At 41.8% G+C, this 20,179-nt stretch overlaps 1 protein-coding gene across 1 annotated transcript in view; it reads right to left on the minus strand.

Moving 5' to 3' along the window:
* The window catches only part of LOC132005848 (zinc finger protein OZF-like), a 2,263-nt gene extending 822 nt beyond the window's left edge, over positions 1 to 1,441 (minus strand). The window contains exon 1 of the mRNA XM_059383358.1: positions 438 to 1,441. Coding sequence (XP_059239341.1) covers positions 438 to 1,441 — 1,004 coding nt within the window. The remainder of the gene's footprint in view (positions 1 to 437) is intronic.
* Positions 1,442 to 20,179: the final 18,738 nt, after the last annotated feature.

The following is a 20,179-nucleotide window of genomic DNA, read 5'->3' on the forward strand; positions in this document are numbered from 1 at the left end:
TAAAGGACCTACCACATTCCTGACATTTGTAAGGTTTCTCTCCAGTATGAATTCTGTGATGTCGAGTAAGGTATGCCTGCTGGTTAAAGGACCTACCACATTCCTTACATTTGTAAGGTTTCTCTCCAGTATGAATTCTGTGATGTCGAGTAAGGTATGCCTGCTGTTTAAAGGACCTACCACATTCCTGACATTTGTAAGGTTTCTCTCCAGTATGAATTCTGTGATGTCGAGTAAGGTGTGCCTGCTTGTTAAAGGACCTACCACATTCCTTACATTTGTAAGGCTTCTCTCCAGTATGAATTCTGTGATGTTGAGTAAGGTTTGACTGCTGACTAAAGGACCTACCACATTCCTTACATTTGTAAGGTTTCTCTCCAGTATGAATTCTGTGATGTTGAACAAGTGTTGAGCAAATTTTAAAAACTTTGCCACACTCTTTACATTCATAGAGTTTCTTTCCAGTATGGATTTGCCTATGTTTCCTTAGAGATGAGCGGTACTTGAAGGTTTTACAACATTCTTCACATTTGTATGATTTCACTTCAGTACTCATTTGCTGATGCTGAGATTGGGTTGAGTGCCAGTCAAAGACTTTACCACATCCCTTAAAAATGGGTGTTTTCTCTCCACTAGGGATCATCTTCTTTCTACTTAGTCTTGATGACTGACTAAATGTGGGACCACGTTTAGCATATCTGAATGGGTTTTTGGCCTCATGAATTCTCTGATCATCACCAATATTGGAGGACTGCTGAGGACCATTCTCACACTGACTGGATTCATCAGGATTTTCTCCCAAATGGATACTCTCATGTGTAATAAGGTTAGACCTCTGATGAAAGACTTCCCCACATTTATAACATTCATACTGGTTCTCTGAAAACTGAGTCCTCACACGTCTCTGAACACTGCAGCCCTGGTTAAGTGTTTTCTCAGATTCAGGGCACTGAGCATTGCTGTCTCCATTGGAAGGGCTCTGGTCATTCTGGAGGGTCAACTCCTCAGTGAAGCCTCTCTCGTATGGATCCCGCTTAGCACTTTGTTCTTCATTATTCAATCTCTGATTTTCAGAAGTATCTGATGGGGTCAGTCCAATCCCGTTTTGAAAATGGTTCCAATCATTGTTTTCAGCACAGACTAGATAACTTTCCAGATTGTCCAAACTGTCTTTCTGCAAAGAGCTGTGTTGGAATACTTGAATGGAGCTCTTGATGACAGAAACACACTGCTTTGTGGAAACAGCTGACTTAAAAAGGGAGGTTTTCCACGATGTTTTATATCTTTCACTATTCGGGTCATTTTGAGTCTTATTAAATGCCGCTGCCTCAGATGGGCTACGTCCTTCATGGTATCCGTGATGCCCTTCCCTCTCTCTATTACCGTCCCAGTCTGTCATTAAGTATACATTTTCAAGAGCACTATTTTTGTATCTACACATCGTCACTTTTTGGAAAGAAGCTTCTATGCTCGGCTTTTGCAGGAAATTCTGAATGTCATGTGAAGATTTGGCTGAAAGATATCAAATAAGAAAAAAGGAAACTCATTGAACTTACTACTTTCAGATGAATATACTGATGATTTGTAACATACAAGCTTCCAGTCAATCAGAGAGTGTCACAAAGATGGCTGGGAAGGAATCATCAGAATTTCCTTCTTCCATGGACACCCTACCTTGGAACACAACATACTGACCACATACCCTAATAGATAATTCTGTGATACTGTCATGTTCTAGCACAAGTCCCTTCCTGCATCTCAAATAATCTGAAAAAGTGCCACATGAGCGTAAAATTAGAAGGATGGTTATTTAAACATAAAACTAAAATGAACCGGGATGCCTGGGTGGCTCAGTTGGTTAGGCAGCTGCCTTCGGCTCAGGTCATGATCCCAGCGTCCCGGGATCGAGTCTCACATCGGGCTCCTTGCTCCGCAGGGAGCCTGTTTCTCCCTCTGACTCTGCCTTCCACTCTGTCTGCCTGTGCTGGCTCTCGCTCACTCTCTCTCTGACAAATAAATAAATAAAATCTTTAAAAAAATAAAAAAATAAAAAACTGAAATGAACCAAATAGAAAAAAATCCAACATATTCAATAGGTCAAGATTGTAAGCTTCTCCTCTATGATCAGAAATGAGGTAATGAAGTAACACTACCACTGCCTTTCAACATGGTACTGGACATTCTAGTCAGAACTGGGGAAGAAAAACCCCATAAAAAGAATCCAAACTAAAAAAAGAAAAAGTAAAATTATCTGTGTTCACAGAAGATATGATCTATAAAAGACCCTAAAGAATCCTAATTTAATTTTTCTGTGCTCTTTTTCTATTGTTTGTATTGTTTATTTCTGCTAAATGTTGTCTACAACACTTTCCATTTTCCAATTTTTTTATGCAATACATAGCTGAGTTAAAAAAAAAAAAAAACATGGATGGAACTAGAGCATATCATGCTTAGCGAAATAAGTCAAGCAGAGAAAGACAACTATCATATGATCTCCCTGATATGAGGAAGTGGTGATGCAACATGGGGGCTTAAGTGGGTAGGAGAAGAATCAATGAAACAAGATGGGATTGGGAGGGAGACAAACCATAAGTGACTCTTAATCTCACAAAACAAACTGAGGGTTGCTGGGGGGGGGGGGTTTGGGAGAAGGGGGTGGGATTATGGACATTGGGGAGGGTATGTGCTTTGGTGAGTGCTGTGAAGTATGTAAACCTGGTGATTCACACACCTGTACCCCTGGGGATAAAAATATATGTTTATAAAAAATAAAAAATTAATTCAAAAAAAAAAAAAAAAAGAGCTGGAAGGGTGCTTGAGTGGCTTGGTGGGTTAAGCATCTGCCGCCAGCTCAGGTCATGATCTCAGGGTCCTGGGATCAAGTCACGCATTGGGCTCTCTGCTTGGCAGGGAGCCTGCTTCCTCCTCTCCTCTCTCTACCTACTTGTGATCTCTGTCTCTCAAATAAATAAACAAAATCTTTAAAAAAAGAAAAAAAGAAGAAAAACTTAACTTTCCATGAGAAACAAGGAAAGGAAAAAACTTAGATGAAATTTAGTAGTACAAGAAAGTAACAAAGAGGGCGCCTGGGTGGCTCAGTGGGTTAAGCCGCTGCCTTCGGCTCAGGTCATGATCTCAGGGTCCTGGGATCGAGTCCCGCATCGGGCTCTGCTTAGCAGGGAGCCTGCTTCCTTCTCTCTCTCTGCCTGCCTCTCAGTGTACTTGTAATTTCTCTTTGTCAAATAAATAAATAAAATCTTTAAAAAAAAAAAAAAGAAAGTAACAAAGATAAATCTGAAATAAATAAAATAGAGACGAGAATAGTAACAGAACAATGAATGAAATGCCCAGTTTACCCGAAATACTAAAACTGGCTGTGCTTTAACTTGGTCAGCATTTATATACTACCAAATCAGGTAACTTAGGAATAAAAACAATAACAACAATAGATAATTCCTAAAATTGCACAAGTCACTAAATCTGAATTATCTACCCTCTACCAAATAAATGGGAACTCTTCTTACACCAGAAACAGGAATTTAAGTTATATTTGGAAACAAAACTCTCCCAGCACAGAAAAGCCCAAGACCTAGGGATGTTACAACATTTGATGCAGTCACTGAGTTCCCTAAGTCAAATCTCTCTCTTGCTCAGATTATTTTCCTTTTTTGTGTCCTTGAGGTCAGAAAGTCCTTCCCCTGTTGCCTCCAGCTAGCTGTTTATTGCATCAATCCTGTATTCAATCTCATTTATTGCATTGTTTTTTTTTAATTTTTTTATTATTTTTTAAATTTTTTAAAAGATTTTATTTATTTATTTGACAGAGAGAGAGATCACAAGTAGGCAGAGAGGTAGGCAGAGAGAGAGAGGAGGAAGCAGGCTCCCCGCTGAGCAGAGAGCCCGATACGGGACTCGATTCCAGGACCCTGAGATCATGACCTGAGCCGAAGGCAGCGGCTTAACCCACTGAGCCACCCAGGCGCCCCTCATTTATTGCATTGTTAATCTCATTTATTTTTTTAAAAAAATTATTTATTTGAGAGAGAAAGAGCATGAGTAGGAGCTACCGAGGGAGAGGGAGAGTATCAAGTAGCACACTGAATGTCGACACTGACACTGGCTCCTAGGATCCTGAAATCACTACCTAAGCTTAAACCAAGAATCAGATATAATTGAGACACCCATATGCTCCATTTTTTCCCCTCTTAACTCTTGCCTCTGTGGTAAAGTTCTCAGCACTCTTTTCTCAAACCTGTGAGTATCCCTATGATTGTTGCCTTTAATTCTCCATTGCGTATGTTACTGACAACCGCTTCCCTTCGATCTCTGACCATGGCCGTATTTTTTTGTTTCTTTTGGGATAAATTCTTCCATCATGGCATTTTGTCTAAGTCTGCCTTCCTCTCTGTGTTAGAAAAGCCAGTGATGTGTCCTGCTACATCCTTCTAGTCAGTGGTCTGCAGAGGCTCTCCTTGCCTTCTGTAGACAGTATTTGCTCTCTGGTCTGAATGTGGTCAGTTTTACCTAGGTGAGCTCTGGTCTGCTTGTGAAATGAGACCTGAAATCACCTCCACCAGAACGGAGGTTGTGCAGAACTCTCTGCTCAGGAGATGTGGTGTGGGCAGGGGCCCACCTTTCTGGGCCTGAGGTAAGCTAGACTGAGATGGTCAGTCCAACCAGAGCACAGGGGACTGGGGCTTAGGAAGCAAGCCAGACAGCCAATGTCCTCACTGACTGGGACACTGGGACACTGCTCTGAGATTATGCTACAGGGCAGGAGAAGGAAATGCTGCCATCTAACTCCTGTGTTCTTAGACACATATCCCACTGAATGTTTCCTCACAGGGAAACACGCCTAGACTAGTGAATACTCTTCCCACTGTGTCCCCCAGTCATTCTTCTGATCTCTGTCTGCAGGTTGTCTGTACCCAGGTTGCTTGCCTTCCTTCTCTCCAGGAGTAGCACAACACCTTCTTGGCTCTATCCCAGCCAAGTCTGCTGACCTTTAGAACTCTAGGCAAGGGATTTCTGTGCTAGTTCCAAGAACTCATGAAATTCAACCCCTCTTGTTTTGCACACCAGGGGCTTTGGAGAAACATCCTCCTGTGCTTTCCCTCTGTCATACCACTTTCCCCACAATCAGGGATGCCTGCCTTCCATAGCACTGTAATTCTTCCCTCCCTCAACCATGTCTCCAAACTTTCTGCCATCTATGATGTGGCGTCTTCTCTCCTGTAACTTGGGGAGTATGATCTGTCAGTCTTCATGGCCATTTCTGGAGTACTGAGGGTGATTTGGTTTTATCTAATTGTGTTCCTTAGATGTGATGTGTCTAGCGCCCCCTATTACAAGGCCATTTTCCTCTCCTGGGAATCCTTGTTAGAGCTCTGTGAAAAGAAGGGCCTGGGTGGCTCAGTGGGTTAACGCCTCTGCCTTTGGCTCAGGTCATGATCCCAGGGTCCTGGGATTGAGCACTGCATTGGGCTCAGTAGGGAGCCTGCTTCCCCCTCTCTCTCTGCCTACTTGTAATCTCTGTCTGTCAAATAAATAAATAAGATCTTTAAAAAAATAAAAAAAGGGCGCCTGGGTGGCTCAGTGGGTTAAGCCACTGCCTTCGGCTCAGGTCATGATCTCAGGGTCCTGGGATTGAGTCCCGCATAGGGCTCTCTGCTCAGCAGGGAGTCTGCTTCCCTCTCTCTCTCTGCCTGCCTCTCTGTCTACTTGTGATCTCTCTCTGTTAAATAAATTAATAAAATCTTAAAAAGAAAAAGAAAAAGAAACCTGTGTAAACTTAAAAAATTTAAAACACTGAAGAATACAAACCCAACACATAAAAAATTTGTTGTTTCTACATAAAAAAGAATTCCAAAAGTAAAGACATAATACATTCAGAGGAACATCCCCCCAAATAAAATGCTTATAATTCAACATAATGATATCAAATCTGGAACAATGAAAACTATAAAATAGTGTGCAGGAATTGAAAGAAGAAATAAGTGGAAACACATCGATGTATCTCCACTCAAATACTTAAGACTATTGACCTATCAATAAAACTTCAATTGACCTGCAGATTTAATGTACTCTCTATCAAATTCCCAATGCTATTTTTTGCAGAAAGAACAAAATGCACCCTAACTTTACATGGATGTCACAGGATAACACATACCCAGAATAATCTGGAAAATGAACAGCACACATCATGATTTAAGGCATACTGTAAAGTCACAGTTATCAAAATAATATACTACAGATATAAAGATAAGCACAGAATAAGGGATGAGTTTAGATGATCTAGACATATATTTCTCCAATGTTACTGTGTATGACAATCAACTGAGGCCTTGTTAAAATTCATATTCTGATTCCGATTTCTGGGTTGGGTCTAAGTTTCTATATTTTTCACAAGTGTGCAACTTATGCCCATATTTTCAATTCCACAGTTCTAAATTCCATAAATGAATGAATGAATAAATGATGGATGGATGGATGAATGAATGAATGAATAAAATAAAAATAAAAAGTAAAATAAAATAAATATCATGGGTGGGACTGCATCAGTGGCTCAGTTGGGTAAGCATCTATTTTGGCTTAGGTCGTGAACTCAGGGTTTTGGGACTGAGCCCCACAGCACGCTTTGTGCCTCTTTAGAGACACATGAAGAATGGAGAGAAATCAAAGAGTCGTTAGGTCTAAAATCATGGCAATGGAATCCGTCACAAGAAACGACTTGTGTAAGCAACTGCAAAGAAACTACAGTACATTTTCAGAATACATTTCAATATGTTAGTGATGTTGTGGGGGGAAAAAAGAATAGAAAACCTCAGTAACTGCAGAAACCATATAGCACATTGATTTTTAATACACTTCTGATTGAAATTGTAAAAATAATGAGGTGTTTAGAGAAACACAAATCATTCTATCTCTCTGGGCTTGCTATAAGAAGAAAATTCTGAAACCAGTAAAAAAAAAACTAACCATGAAGGATGAAATGATGAATTAGATTCCAAAAATATTAAGAATTTCTTTGCATCACAATCTTAAGAGATAGAAATAGAAGTACAGTGAGAGAGGAGACAAAGAACTCATTCTCATAATATATGCAGAACTACAAAGACTAAAGAAAAAAATACCATAACAGAAAAAAAGGGGCACAATAAGTAAGACACTTTGACAAAGAGATTATCCATAGGTTAATACCCAACTTCATACTAGTAGAGAGTAACAACAAAACAAAAAAGCAAATAAAACCACAACTTGGTAACATCACTTGCTAACCCAAAGCCCGACACCAAAATCACATAAGCTACCAAGTTTTAGAAGGCACGCAGATAAGCCAGAAGTCCTAGGAATCACTGCTGGTGTGTGTGAACAATGGTACAAGTTTTGGGGGGAAGGGTTTGGTAGTATCTATTAAAACTGAACATATCTAACCTAAGTACCCAGATTCCAGTCCCACATCAAACAGCCAGCAGATATGTGTACATGTTCCACTGAAAGACAAATCATAGATTTTACACGTCAGTACTAGTTATGACAGGCCTGCACAGAGAACCATCCCCCCTCCTGTTAACAATAGAATGAGGCGGCTGGTATCCACATAACGGAACGGGATTGCTCCACTCTAATGAATGATGCACAGTAACATGCAGGAAAACCAACCAATTCACAAATACTGAGAAAGAAAAAAAAGCCGAATACAAGAGTCCCCATTGCCTGATGATATTTCCACAAAGTAAAAAAGGGAGCACAGCAATCCCTTGCCTTAGACACTGAAATGGTGCTGAGATTAGGGGGAAAGTTACTGAGACCTCAACAGGGATTCAGAGGACAATATTGTGTTTCATGACCTCAAAGGCTTATACAGATGAGATCAGTCTGTGATATTCCATGAAGCTGTTTGCTTGTGATCTGTACATGTGACGTGACCTTTCTTTCTTTCTTTTTTTTTTTTTAAGATTTTGTTTATTGGGACGCCCAGGTGGCTCAGTTGGTTAAGCAACTGCCTTCGGCTCAGGTCATGATCCCAGCGTCCTGGGATCGAGTCCCACATCGGGCTCCTTGCTCCGCAGGGAGCCTGCTTCTCCCTCTGCCTCTGCCTGCCATTCTGTCCGCCTGTGCTCGCTCTCTCTCCCTCTCTCTCTGATAAATAAATAAATTTTAAAAAAAAGATTTTGTTTATTTATTTGACAGAGATCAGAAACAAGCAGAGAGGCAGGCAGAGAGAGGGGGGAAGCAGGCTCCCCACCAAGCAGAGAACCCAATGTGGGGCTTGATCCCAGGACCCCGAGACCATGACCTGGGCTGAAGGCAGAGGCTTAACCAACTCAGCCAACCAGATGCCCCAATAAATAATTTGTTAAAAATTAAATTAAAGGGCGCCTGGGTGACTCAGTGGGTTAAGCCGCTGCCTTCGGCTCGGGTCATGATCTCTGGGTCCTGGGATCGAGCCCCGCATCGGGCTCTCTGCTCAGCAGGGAGCCTGCTTCCTCCTCTCTCTCTCTGCCTGCCTCTCTGCCTGCTTGTGATCTCTCTCTGTCAAATAAATAAATAAATCTTTAAAAAAAATTAAATTAAAAATAGAAACAAAAGCCATATCATCAAAAACATAGATGTAAGTATGAAAAATATACATATACTGACAAACTGAAATTAAAGTAGGAAGGAATTTCACACTGTGACTAGATTTCAAATGCATGCTTTAAAAAAAATGCATGCTTTTATTTCTAGCTGAAGCAGTATGTTACTGGAAACAGAATGGTCACAAAGAATGAACTGTAGAATTATTTTTTTAAATATGAACACAAGGAAACACAAGAAACAAAGAGTTAAAAAAAATAGATAAAGTCTAAGGAAAAACATAAAACAACTCAGTAAATGCAAACCCAACCTCCACTGGAACACTGGACATAAATAAAAAAAATATTAACGGTAACAGTAAACTCTGCTTGAATATATTTCACTGGAGTTTTCCTGGAGCATTAACTAGAACACAAGATAAAATCAAAAGGCATTAACTAGAACACAAGATAAAATCAAAAAACAAAACAGAACAAAAATATATTCCACAACCAATCAAATAACCAGCTTCACAATATGCATATTGTATAATCTTTAGCATGAAAGGAGTTTATCCCTGTCAATATCAAATGTTACACTATGTAAATATTCTACTTCATGGATGACAAACATTTGTGTGCATATTTATATACAGAAACGTAAAAATATACACACATAAACACTGGCATATAGAGAAATATGTTTAGCTTGAAACACAAAACCATCCATCACAGAGGGATGACGACATCAAACTAGAACCTGTCTGCATCAGACCTCCATGGCAACTCTCAGTACTCAGTGGTGAGGCCAAAGTAGCCCCTGAATCCCAGAGACCAAGAGGGTCATTAAAAAAGTAAGAGGAGTGATTTCACTTTGATTACAAGGCTCCTCCTTATGGCCAGCACAGCCCTACCATGAAGGACCAAAACAAACTACAATTGCTCCACCAAGAAAAACCCCCATGGGCATCCAGCATTCCCCAAATGGCAGGCCCCTTTCTGGGTGGCCAACTGAGATCTCACGTCATGGGGAACCCTGGGAGGAATCTGGTGCTGGACCAGAGGACCTCACAGACACGGGCAAGGTGGGCAGGGCTACAACGACCAGTGATCAAGGGCACCTCGGGCTCAGTCAGTTAACTGTCTGCCTTCATTTGGCTAAGGTCATGATCCCGGGGTCCTGGGATGGAGCCCTGCATCAGGCTCCCTGCTCAGCGGGAAGCCTGCTTCTCCCTCTCCCTCTGCCTAGCTCCTCCCACCTATGCTCCTTCTGACAAATAAATAAACCTTAAAAAAATAAAAAGGTGATCAGATCTTGGAAGACTGCCAGACTAGACTGTGTCCCGCCCTGCAGACACACTGAGAGACCCCAGGGACTCTGCTCATGTGCAGGGCTAGATGGAACTTCCTGGTCAAGGTTTGTCACCAGCTAGGCTTGTGTTTGGTCATTGCCAACACACTGCACTAGAGCATTAAGGACATTCTATCCCTCTGTCTGGGCAGGCCTGCAAACAGGCAGTCACTTTCCACTGCTGACCATAGCTTCCGCTGCTATCATATCAGGATGCCTGAACATAGGCCCTGGGCGAGCACAGAGCCCATGTCATATGGCTACTGAGGAGAGCAGCAAGCCAGTAACATGGCCCAAGTGTGGAGCATAACGTCTCTCTGCAGGATGACCAGTGAACTTGTGTTGAACAGTGAACTGGGGCGGTCTCAGAGCCCAACCTACTGTACTCTTTCTGCAACAGAGAATGGGCTTCAGTCCTGCCAACGTCTGTACATAACCTGGGGATCCACCTGACCGGGGACATGCCAGCACTGGCTTGGAAAACACTCGGGCCCACAGCTGCCAATGGGTACATATCTGACCCTCTGTGAACACAGAAAATAACATTAGCAACCAAATTACTGCAAATGTTTAAACTAAAAGTTGCCATGGTCCCTGGGATACCTCTAGAATGAATGACAGATGACTGAGGCTAAAACCTCTCAAAGGTGCCTTCATTCCATTCCAGTAAAGGGAAAGGTACAGATAGCAGCGTGAGCAATTCCGCAGGATTCCAGGGACCATCTGGACCAGACAGACCACTGTAGTTTTCACACGCATGCAGTCTACTCAGCTTTCTTCTGAGGTTCAAAAGCTACATTCAAATGGAGAGCATTCAGCATGGAACAGGACTGCTGGGCTACCTTTTTCATGAAAAATAAAATCTAAAATATTCACCGAAGTCTCACATATTCCTCTGCATAATACCTACAATGTATGTCCCATGGTTACTAATGCTTTATCTATATGTTTTTTTAAGATTTTATTTATTTATTTGATAGAGAAAGAGAGATCACAAGTGGGCAGAGAGGAAGGGGGGGGTGGGGACCAGGCCCCCTGCTGAGCAGAGAGCCCAATGCAAGGCTTGATCCCAGGACCCTGAAATCATGACCTGAGCTGAAGGCACAGGCTTACCCCACTGAGCCACTCAGGTGCCAGTTGCTTTATCTATTTTAATGTATTTAATATCCTTAATTCTGTGTGTTAGTGCTAATGTTATTGTCCTTTTACTGGCAGTAATGGTTTAGATACAAGAAGGTTGAGTGACTATCTCAATATTGGTAGACTCAGGGTTTGACCCTGGATACCCTGCACATCAACACGAGGCACCCTGGTCCAATGCTCTTCCAGAAGGTGACTCATGCTTGCATTCTTTTTCATCTTCAACATGTAGCGGTTGAACCAGAAGCCCTCACATGGAGCAGGTTCCCTAAACTGGGACTTTAAAGTGAAAATTCCAGCTCAAAGCACACACATGTAGCCTGAGTGGCTTTCCGGTTGACTACTTAAGACTCAGAGGTCAGGTGTCCAAAGTCAAAACACAGGGAAGGCCCAGCACACACAGGAGTCCACTTTCACACGTGGAGATTATGGACCTGTACCCTGACTACATTTTGCATAGGCTAATACCCTTCCTGAGGCACTGAGCTCTAAATGTGTCCCCAGACACTGGTTCTCAGCATCTGTTCCCTGGACAGGGACCTGAGAATGCGTAAGAAAAGAAATTCAGGAGTTACACCCCAGACTTATTGACATGGTAATATAGGGATAGGCAAAGCAATCCAAGATTTCAAACTGTCCTGGTGATTCTGATGCAGGCAAAATCTGATTACCTCTGAAGGAAATGTCATGGGTCATCCCAGAGTTATCCACAGATAAGTCACTCTCAGAATCCCTCTATGCTTGTGATCATGCTACTGTTGTGACATACACTTAGACAACTCACACACAACATACACAAGACACATTTTCTTTTTTCATAAATTAATCTGACTCTAATGAAGTCTATCTTGGCTTCCTTCTTTTCCATCTCTGCTTTCTCTCAATACTCTCCTTGAGCTTTCTGGAATCACCCCAAACACACCTCTGGTCGCATTCTTGTATAAAGGTAATATAATTAAAATGAATGTGCACTTATGTAAATATTTTATCAACTAAGTTATGACATACACACAAGACATTGATACATGTCATGTATTATATTGAGATGGCATCCACCATTTTCACTGTAAATCTGTTGATGATGATTTTTACCGTTAGATCATAAATAATTGCAGGCTTAAGGAGCTCATCAGCATTCAATTTGCATGCAGCATAAAATCCATGTGCATTAAGATTAAAGATGCTCTAAATTTTAGCATCTTTTTTTTAAAATATTTTATTTATTTATTTGAGAGAGAGACAGTGAGAGAGAGCATGAGCGAGGAGAAGGTCAGAGAGAGAAGCAGACTCCCCATGGAGCTGGAAGCCTGATGCGGGACTCGATCCCAGGAATCCAGGATCATGACCTGAGCCGAAGGCAGTCGACCAACCAACTGAGCCACCCAGGCGTCCCTTTAGCATCTTTTTAAAAAACAGTTTCAGTGCAAAGTGTGATTACCTTTCTCTCAGATGCTGTGAACCAGTTCACAGAGCAAGAGCCATTTGCAAACATCTCTATGTCCACCTGTGCTACACTTCCACATTTCTACTTAGACTGACTCCTATGACAGAGTTCTGGTCAACGGCATGGTGGAGTAGGCCTTGGGGAGGATGGCTTTCCCTGAATGAACACGAAGAGGCATCAATTCAAATTTCTTAAGTGGAAACAGACTTACACTGTTTCCTTTGCTGTCTTCAACATGGACTGATGCCTGGTGTGTGTGTGGTGGGGAGGAGCAGGTATCTTGGGGCCATTAGAGAGCTAGTATGAACAGAATGCCGAGGGAGGACCATATCGCAGAGAAGAAATAAAAGATGAGAGTGCACTTTAGTGTGTCTGAGCCATTCTATCAGGCCTGAACACCTATCTACTCACTGTATACATAACACAAAATACACATCTTCTTTTCTATGCATACACATCAGTCTTTTCTTTTTTTTTTTTTATTTTTTTCAACTTTTTAAAAAAGATTTTATTTATTTATGTGACAGAGAGAGAGATCACAAGTAGGTAGAGAAGCAGGCAGAGAGAGAGGGGGATGCAGGTTCCCTGCAGAGGACCCTGAAATCATGACAGGAGCTGACGGCAGAGGCTTCACCCACTGAGCCACCCAGGTGCCCCACACATCAGTCTTTTCTTGGTAGACCTGACCACAAAGTAACAGGTATTGAAAAATGCATTATTATCCCTCCAATGTTAAATGTGAGGATAACATGTACTTAATCTGATTAGTTTCTACAACTGATGCAAGTCCTCTTTCCACTCAGGTTAGGAGGACTGTAGGGACAGCATGGGCTGTGAAACAACATAGGGACAGCTAGCCCCCAAATTGGGTAGGCTGTCTGAAGCAGAAATGGTCACTGCTGATGATTCCCTTATAACCAAGGAATTCATGAATCCGTGAAGAAAGCATCTTACTTCTCTGAATCCTAGAAAATCCCCACCATTCTCAAGTCCCCATCTCTGTCACATTTGCTCATCACAAGTAGCTTCCGAAGGCCTTGCAGTGACCAAAGGGAGCTCCCTACAGAACTTGCCCACATCAAGAATTCTCCATATTTGGTGTTTTGTAGGACTTCTCTTCCTCTCAAACTAGGTCATCATCATTTTTTATCTGTCCTCACAACTCTCTCAGTGCCAAGTGTCTAAATCAATCCTGTGGCCCACTGATGGTGTTTTCCAAAGCTTCCAATGAAGTGGTAATGACAATGTATTTAAATCTGAGATATGGCCTCAAATTATCTTGTTACCAATGATTTACTAATAAACTAGAAAATTCCATGGTACTTCTTTTTTTTTTTTTTTTTTTTTAAAGATTTTATTTATTTATTTGACAGGCAGAGATCACAAGTAGGCAGAGAGAGAGGAGGAAGCAGGCTCCCCACTGAGCAGAGTCTGATGCGGGGCTCGATCCCAGGACCCTGGGATCATGACCTGAGCCGAAGGCAGAGGCTTCAACCCACTGAGCCACCCAGGCGCCCCCCATGGTACTTCTAATGAGCTACAAGAGCCTGTGTGACTTGGGGGAGGAAAGAGCAGTGACGATGGGGCCTCCATAGCATAAAAAGGAAGGTCAGCTCTGATGCCTACACATCACCAGAATGGAAATAAGGAGACAGAAGAACTGGAGATGATTTGGAAAGGAAACGAGAAAAATTTACATTTCTAAATTCAGTCAGTAGCACAGCCTTGTTCAAGGGTCCTCTCCCACATGAAGAATTCGTGCCAAAGCTCTAGCCTAGATGTGTTTCATCTCTTACCCTGAGCTATATCATCACTCCTCCCCCCCCCATTTTTTAAAGACTTGATTCATTTATTTAACAGAGAGAGAGGGAGAGGGTGAGAGCACAAGCAGATGGAGTGACAGGCAGAGGGAGAAGCAAGGCTCCCTGCTGAGCAAGGAGCCCGATACAGGACTCGATCTTGGGACTCTGGGATCATGATCTGAGCAGAAGACAGAGGTTTAACCCACTGAGCCACCCAGGCGTCCTGAAGTCTCTACGTTTTCACCAAATCAAACTGTTACAGTGAAGTGAGCAACCTGGATGATGTCACTTCCAAGAAAGGAAGATTACTTCTCCAATCACAAAGAAAAGAATGAATGTTATCAATTAAACTACATGGAATATCATATGCTCCCTGGAGAATTACTCCCATGTGCACATTAAATTCTGAACACCAAGTCATTTCATGCAAACTGTTCTTAAAATCCTTGAGATTTTAAGATTATGCAGATTGGAAGAGAAGCAGAGTGGATCCTGCAAGAGTTAACACCCAGGTACACAAGATAGGATTTACATGCAGAGAGTCTCAAACCAAGATACTCGAGATTTAGGAACTATAAGTTCCGTACTATTCCTTTTTTTTTTTTTTTATAAAGATTTTTATTTATTTATTTGACAGAGAGAGAGATCATAAGTAGACAGAGAGGCAGGCAGAGAGAGGAAGGGAAGCAGCCTCCCTGCTGAGCAAAGAGCCCAATTTGGGGCTCAATCCCAGGACCCTGAGATCATGACCTGAGCTGAAGGCAGAGGCTTTAACCCACTGAGCCACCCAGGCGCCCCAGTTCCGTACTATTCCTAACATGAATATATAATACTTTTGCTTGCTAGGATATCATCAGTTTTGAAACCTGGAAATGTTCTCCTCAGAACCAATATTCCTTTTCCTTCTGAAGACACAGGTGTGATACATACATATATGTGCTTCCTCTTAGTTGGTGCTGTTACTCGAAAATCTATCTTTAGGGAGCCTGGGTGGCTCAGAGGGTTAACCCTCTGCTTTTGACTCAGGTGGTGATCTCAGGGTCTTGGGATCCAGCCCTGTGTCGGGCTCTCTGTTCAGTGGGGAGCCTGCTTCCCTCTCTCTCTCTGCCTGACTCTCTCCCTACTTGTGATCTCTCTCTCTCTGTCAAATAAATAAAATCTTTACAAAAATTACTTTCAGTTCAAGAAAGTGTTTCTCTCATGCAAGGAAAATATAATTTCACCAATAGATGATGAAATGAATTCTATTGTTATGACAACTCCACAGACATGATACAACATACACTGACCACTGACCAATGAACTACGCAAGAGGAGTAACATAGTATGTATGCGTAATATTGATACAGACCAATACATACATAATTTTTTGGCAAAGGGCCTAAAAGTGATTTAGATTTGAGGAAAACTCACATTGTCTTAAAATCTATTGAGTTAAAAATTGTCACCCTATAATAATATAATAAAATAAAACAGGTAAAAAGGAAACCCAGATGACTTTGTGATATGGGAAGTCCAAGACAAAAAGAAGCACATGATCATGGAATTGCAAAACCAGAGTAAGTCCAAATTTAATCCAAAACATTTTACTTAAAAAGGATGAGTTATTTAAAAAGAAAACCACCATGTAACTGTATTTTTAGACTGTGACTGTGACCCCATAAAAAACAAGCAGTGGAATTATTGGCATGTCTTCACGGATAGTCAAATTGCAATGAATAGTCATTAATATCAACCAGAAAAACATCTAATGAAAAATTTTACCAATAAGGACTTACAAGACATTAAAAATATATCATGTTATTAACAGAGTCCTCTTTTGATGCAGAATGTATAATTCATTCTGTAGAACAGCAAGCAAAATCCTTTCATTTCCAGATGAAAAATACCTAAAATATACTGACAAAGACTTTACATAAGTATTTGGATGAATTCACGTATATTCTGAAGAAAGCAGAACAAAAATCTAATGACTGACCTTCCCTGATCTAAAACTACATTTATAAACAGAAGTTTTTCTTAAACATGGGGACTATACTAATGATCTACCTCACTTCTTATAAAGCAAATGCCCATGTCCTATCAGGATTTGGGATTTAAGAAACATCAGAAATAAATCTCGGGGTGCCTGGGTGGCTCAGTGGGTTAAGCCTCTGCCATTGGCTCAGGTCATGATCTCAGAGTCGTGGGATCGAGCCCTGCATTGGGCTCTCTGCTAGGTGGGGAGCCTGCTTCCTCCTCTCTCTCTCTGCCTACATGTGATCTCTGTCTGCCAAATAAATAAATACAGTCTTAAAAAAAAAAAGAAATGAATCTCAACAACAACTAATTAAAAAATAAAAACACATGGCAAAGTCACAATAACTATATTTATTTATATTTGTATATATATAAATATAAACATATATATTTATATAAAATAGTCATTTTATATAAAATGAAATTATGAAATGATGCAATTATTAATAAATAAAGCAACAACTGAGACTGTATTATAGGCTACAAATGTTGAGTTCCAAACGTTCTAGCCCCCCATGGCATTATTTAGGTATGAATTCTAGGAAACAAACATACATTACATTACTTCACCACTGAGGAATGGAATACAGAGTGGAAACATTTCTACTATTAGTTCATACAGAACTTACCTGGCAGGGGAGATACCAGGATCAAGTTCATATGAAGTAAAACCAACTTTTGAAAGGGAGTAAAGGATCAGACCTTGTCATTTCAGGGAGGTACTTTCTGATCTGATAATGCTACTGAGTCTCAATTTTGTATAGTTCAGATTAAAGCCTCCATAACATTGGAAAGCATAAATCAAGAAAACATGGGATGTCTGTCTCCAGTGCTCCCAGCATTTCTGCACCAAATCCCATTATGCCCACCACTACCCTCAAATGTACCTCCCATGAGGCAAAACAGAACTTACAAAGGACTCAACACTAAGGTTTTTAGAAATAAAGTGACTTCCCTGGGTCCCTCATGGCAATGGAGAAGCTCTCAGATCATGGAGGCCCTCCCACTCCCAGGGCAGTTGCCTCGCCCTCACTACAGCACTCAAGCTGAAGGAGAATCCCTAGAGAATGTAACAGCCTGATAATCTTGGATAGCAGATGTCCCTCAGTGACAGGGAGACCAGCACCACCAGGCTTCCTAAACTAATCTCCATTCAAGGAAATCTCCTCCTTCACATTTGGACGTCACCTCTGTCACCCACTTCATTCATTCCCACCTACCTGGATGGATGACTACTGTCTCCTTTCTTATCACATCCCAGAGCTGCTTCTTTTGTTCTAAAAAGGAGACAAAGTCTGGATTGGATGTAATGAGGCCTGTTTTTTATAAAAAAAGAAAGTGAGTATCACTGGAGATTCTTTCAATCACAGTTGTGCTTGGTAGAGAAGAGAGGAAACTGCAGAATTCTAGAAAAACATTTCCCACATCCTGTTGCTCAACAGCCCCTTTAGAACACACGGGAGGTACTTCCAACATTCACGTCCTGACCTCCACTTCCACGTACCACCTACACAACAGTGAGTGGAAACTGGAGTAGAAGACGTGGGCAGAACCATTTTATGCCACTCAGTGTTTAGAATGACCAGGAATCTACAGAAGTGATGAAGAAGGGGAAGCTAGAGCTGAAAAGGACACATCATGAAGATTTCTCTCTCCATCTACAAATCCCAACTTATTTCCCTTTTTTTTTTTTTTAATTTTTTATTTTTTATAAACATATATTTTTATCCCCAGGGGTACAGGTCTGTGAATCACCAGGTTTACACACTTCACAGCACTCACCAAATCACATACCCTCCCCTTTTGCCTGGATCTGAATTCCAGTCACTCACACAGGAATCTTCCAAGACACAGTCTTCACAAGAAGGAACAAAACCCGGAGTGGGGTTTGGAAATCTGGAAGGACTTATTCTCACCCAAGAAGACAAGGTGTCCATAATTCTCTAACATCACATCCCTTTACAGTTGCCACTAAGTGTGGGTCAGGCGTCCCCACTCCTCCTCAGAGAATTCTATGGCCACATTTCTGAAGGTCAGCTGTCCCTGCAATAAATACCACAGTCACCAAGTGGCCACTGGCAGACTTCACGATGGTCCCCAAGATGAAAGGAGTTAATGTCACCAGCCAGACCCAAGACCTGACCTTCTCTGGTTACATGTTTGTACCCTCTAACCTCTAACCCAGATTTTACTTACCCTCGTGTTTCCACCTTATCTTTTACCTCATTCAACCTCCCTCCCCCACCGTCTCCTGCAAAACAAAAGGAAACTATCCAACAAAAGTACAAACTGTCCTGAGGAAGAGCTTAGGCTGGCCCAGTTTAAGCTTAAGCCCAGACTCACACCTAAGCAGATGTACCAAGGGGTAACCCATGGAGTGATTTATAGAGCTCCCTTTATTTTAGTATTAAAATCTCCACCCAAAAAGGAACTCAAAGATCATGTACATAACATACAAAGTATGTGCAGAAGTGGTTTGTGTTTTTTTTTTTCTTTAAGTTTTATTTATTTGACAGAGACAGCGAGAGAGGGAACACAAGCAGGGGGAGTGGGAGAGGGAGAAGCAGGCTCCACATGGAGCAGGGAGCCCGATGTGGGGCTCGATCCCAGGACCCTGGGATCGTGACCCGAGATGAAGGCAGATGCTTAATGACTGAGCCCCCCAGAGGCCTGAGAAGTTTTTTTCTTGAGACTCTTGTGTCACCTTTTGCCCAGCTCTACACAAGACCAGACTCCACTTTCTTTTTTTTTTTTTTTTAAAGATTTTATTTATTTATTTATTTGACAGAGAGAGATCACAAGCAGGCAGAGAGGCAGGCAGAGAGAGAGAAGGAAGCAGGCTCCCTGCTGAGCAGAGAGCCCGACGTGGGACTCGATCCCAGCACCCCGAGATCATGACCCGAGCCGAAGGCAGCGGCTTAACCCACTGAGCCACCCAGGCGCCCCAGACTCCACTTTCTGAACATCCACCCTAACCCCAAGTAACAGGAAATCCTTCCCCCTTGCTCTGTCAGTGTCTTATTTGGAACTTATTCCCTGTGACGCACCCCGCCTTTTTTTTTTTTTAAAGGCAAATCAAGTTTCCACTGTGTGACCACCATCACCTCATCCCTGTGTACTTTCTGTGACTCACCAAGCAGTGAACCCATGTTAGTCCCATTTTATTAGGACAACTTGTTCTGCCCTCAAGACTATCCTCCTTTGTACAGGAAGATAATTATTAACTCAGTAAGAGGCGCTAATGTATTCTCTGGCTTTGAGGTAAGAGGACCCACAAAATCAGTATAATACTGTGTGTTCATCCAAAACAACTTGTTAAACGAAGGCATCAACACAGGCATACGAAGGCATCAACAGAGGCATACACATTTTTTATACCATGTTAACATCATACAGTGTAAGTAGTGTCTGCTTCTTAGGTGGGATGGTTTAGTGGGTTACAAATGTACTTATTAAATTCTAAGAGAGCAGGGAAGATCTTATATACATACAAATTCTGTTCTGGAGGACTGGGTTGGGATGTGAGTCTGCATTTCTAAGAGAGCAATAGCCCAACCACCAAAGGATACGTTTTGGAGTAAGAAAGAGGTAGAACTCTGAGGAGGAATTCTTGGAGGACTTGGAACAGAAATGTGTGTTTGTTTGTTTAAACTGGTTTTTATTTTTTTTTATTTGAGAGAGAGAGAGAGAGAGCGCGTGCTCACACAAGAAATAACAAGGCTGGGGGGAGAATAGAGGGCCGGTAGCAAAGGGAGAGAGATAAGCAGACTCCCACCTGAGCAGGGAACCCAACACAGGGCTCCATCCCAGGACTCATGGCACCATGACCCAAGCCAAAGTCGGACAGTTCACCGACTGAGCCACC

The sequence above is a fragment of the Mustela nigripes genome, chromosome 17, assembly GCF_022355385.1.
Source record: "Mustela nigripes isolate SB6536 chromosome 17, MUSNIG.SB6536, whole genome shotgun sequence".
Classification (NCBI taxonomy): Eukaryota; Metazoa; Chordata; class Mammalia; order Carnivora; family Mustelidae; genus Mustela; species Mustela nigripes.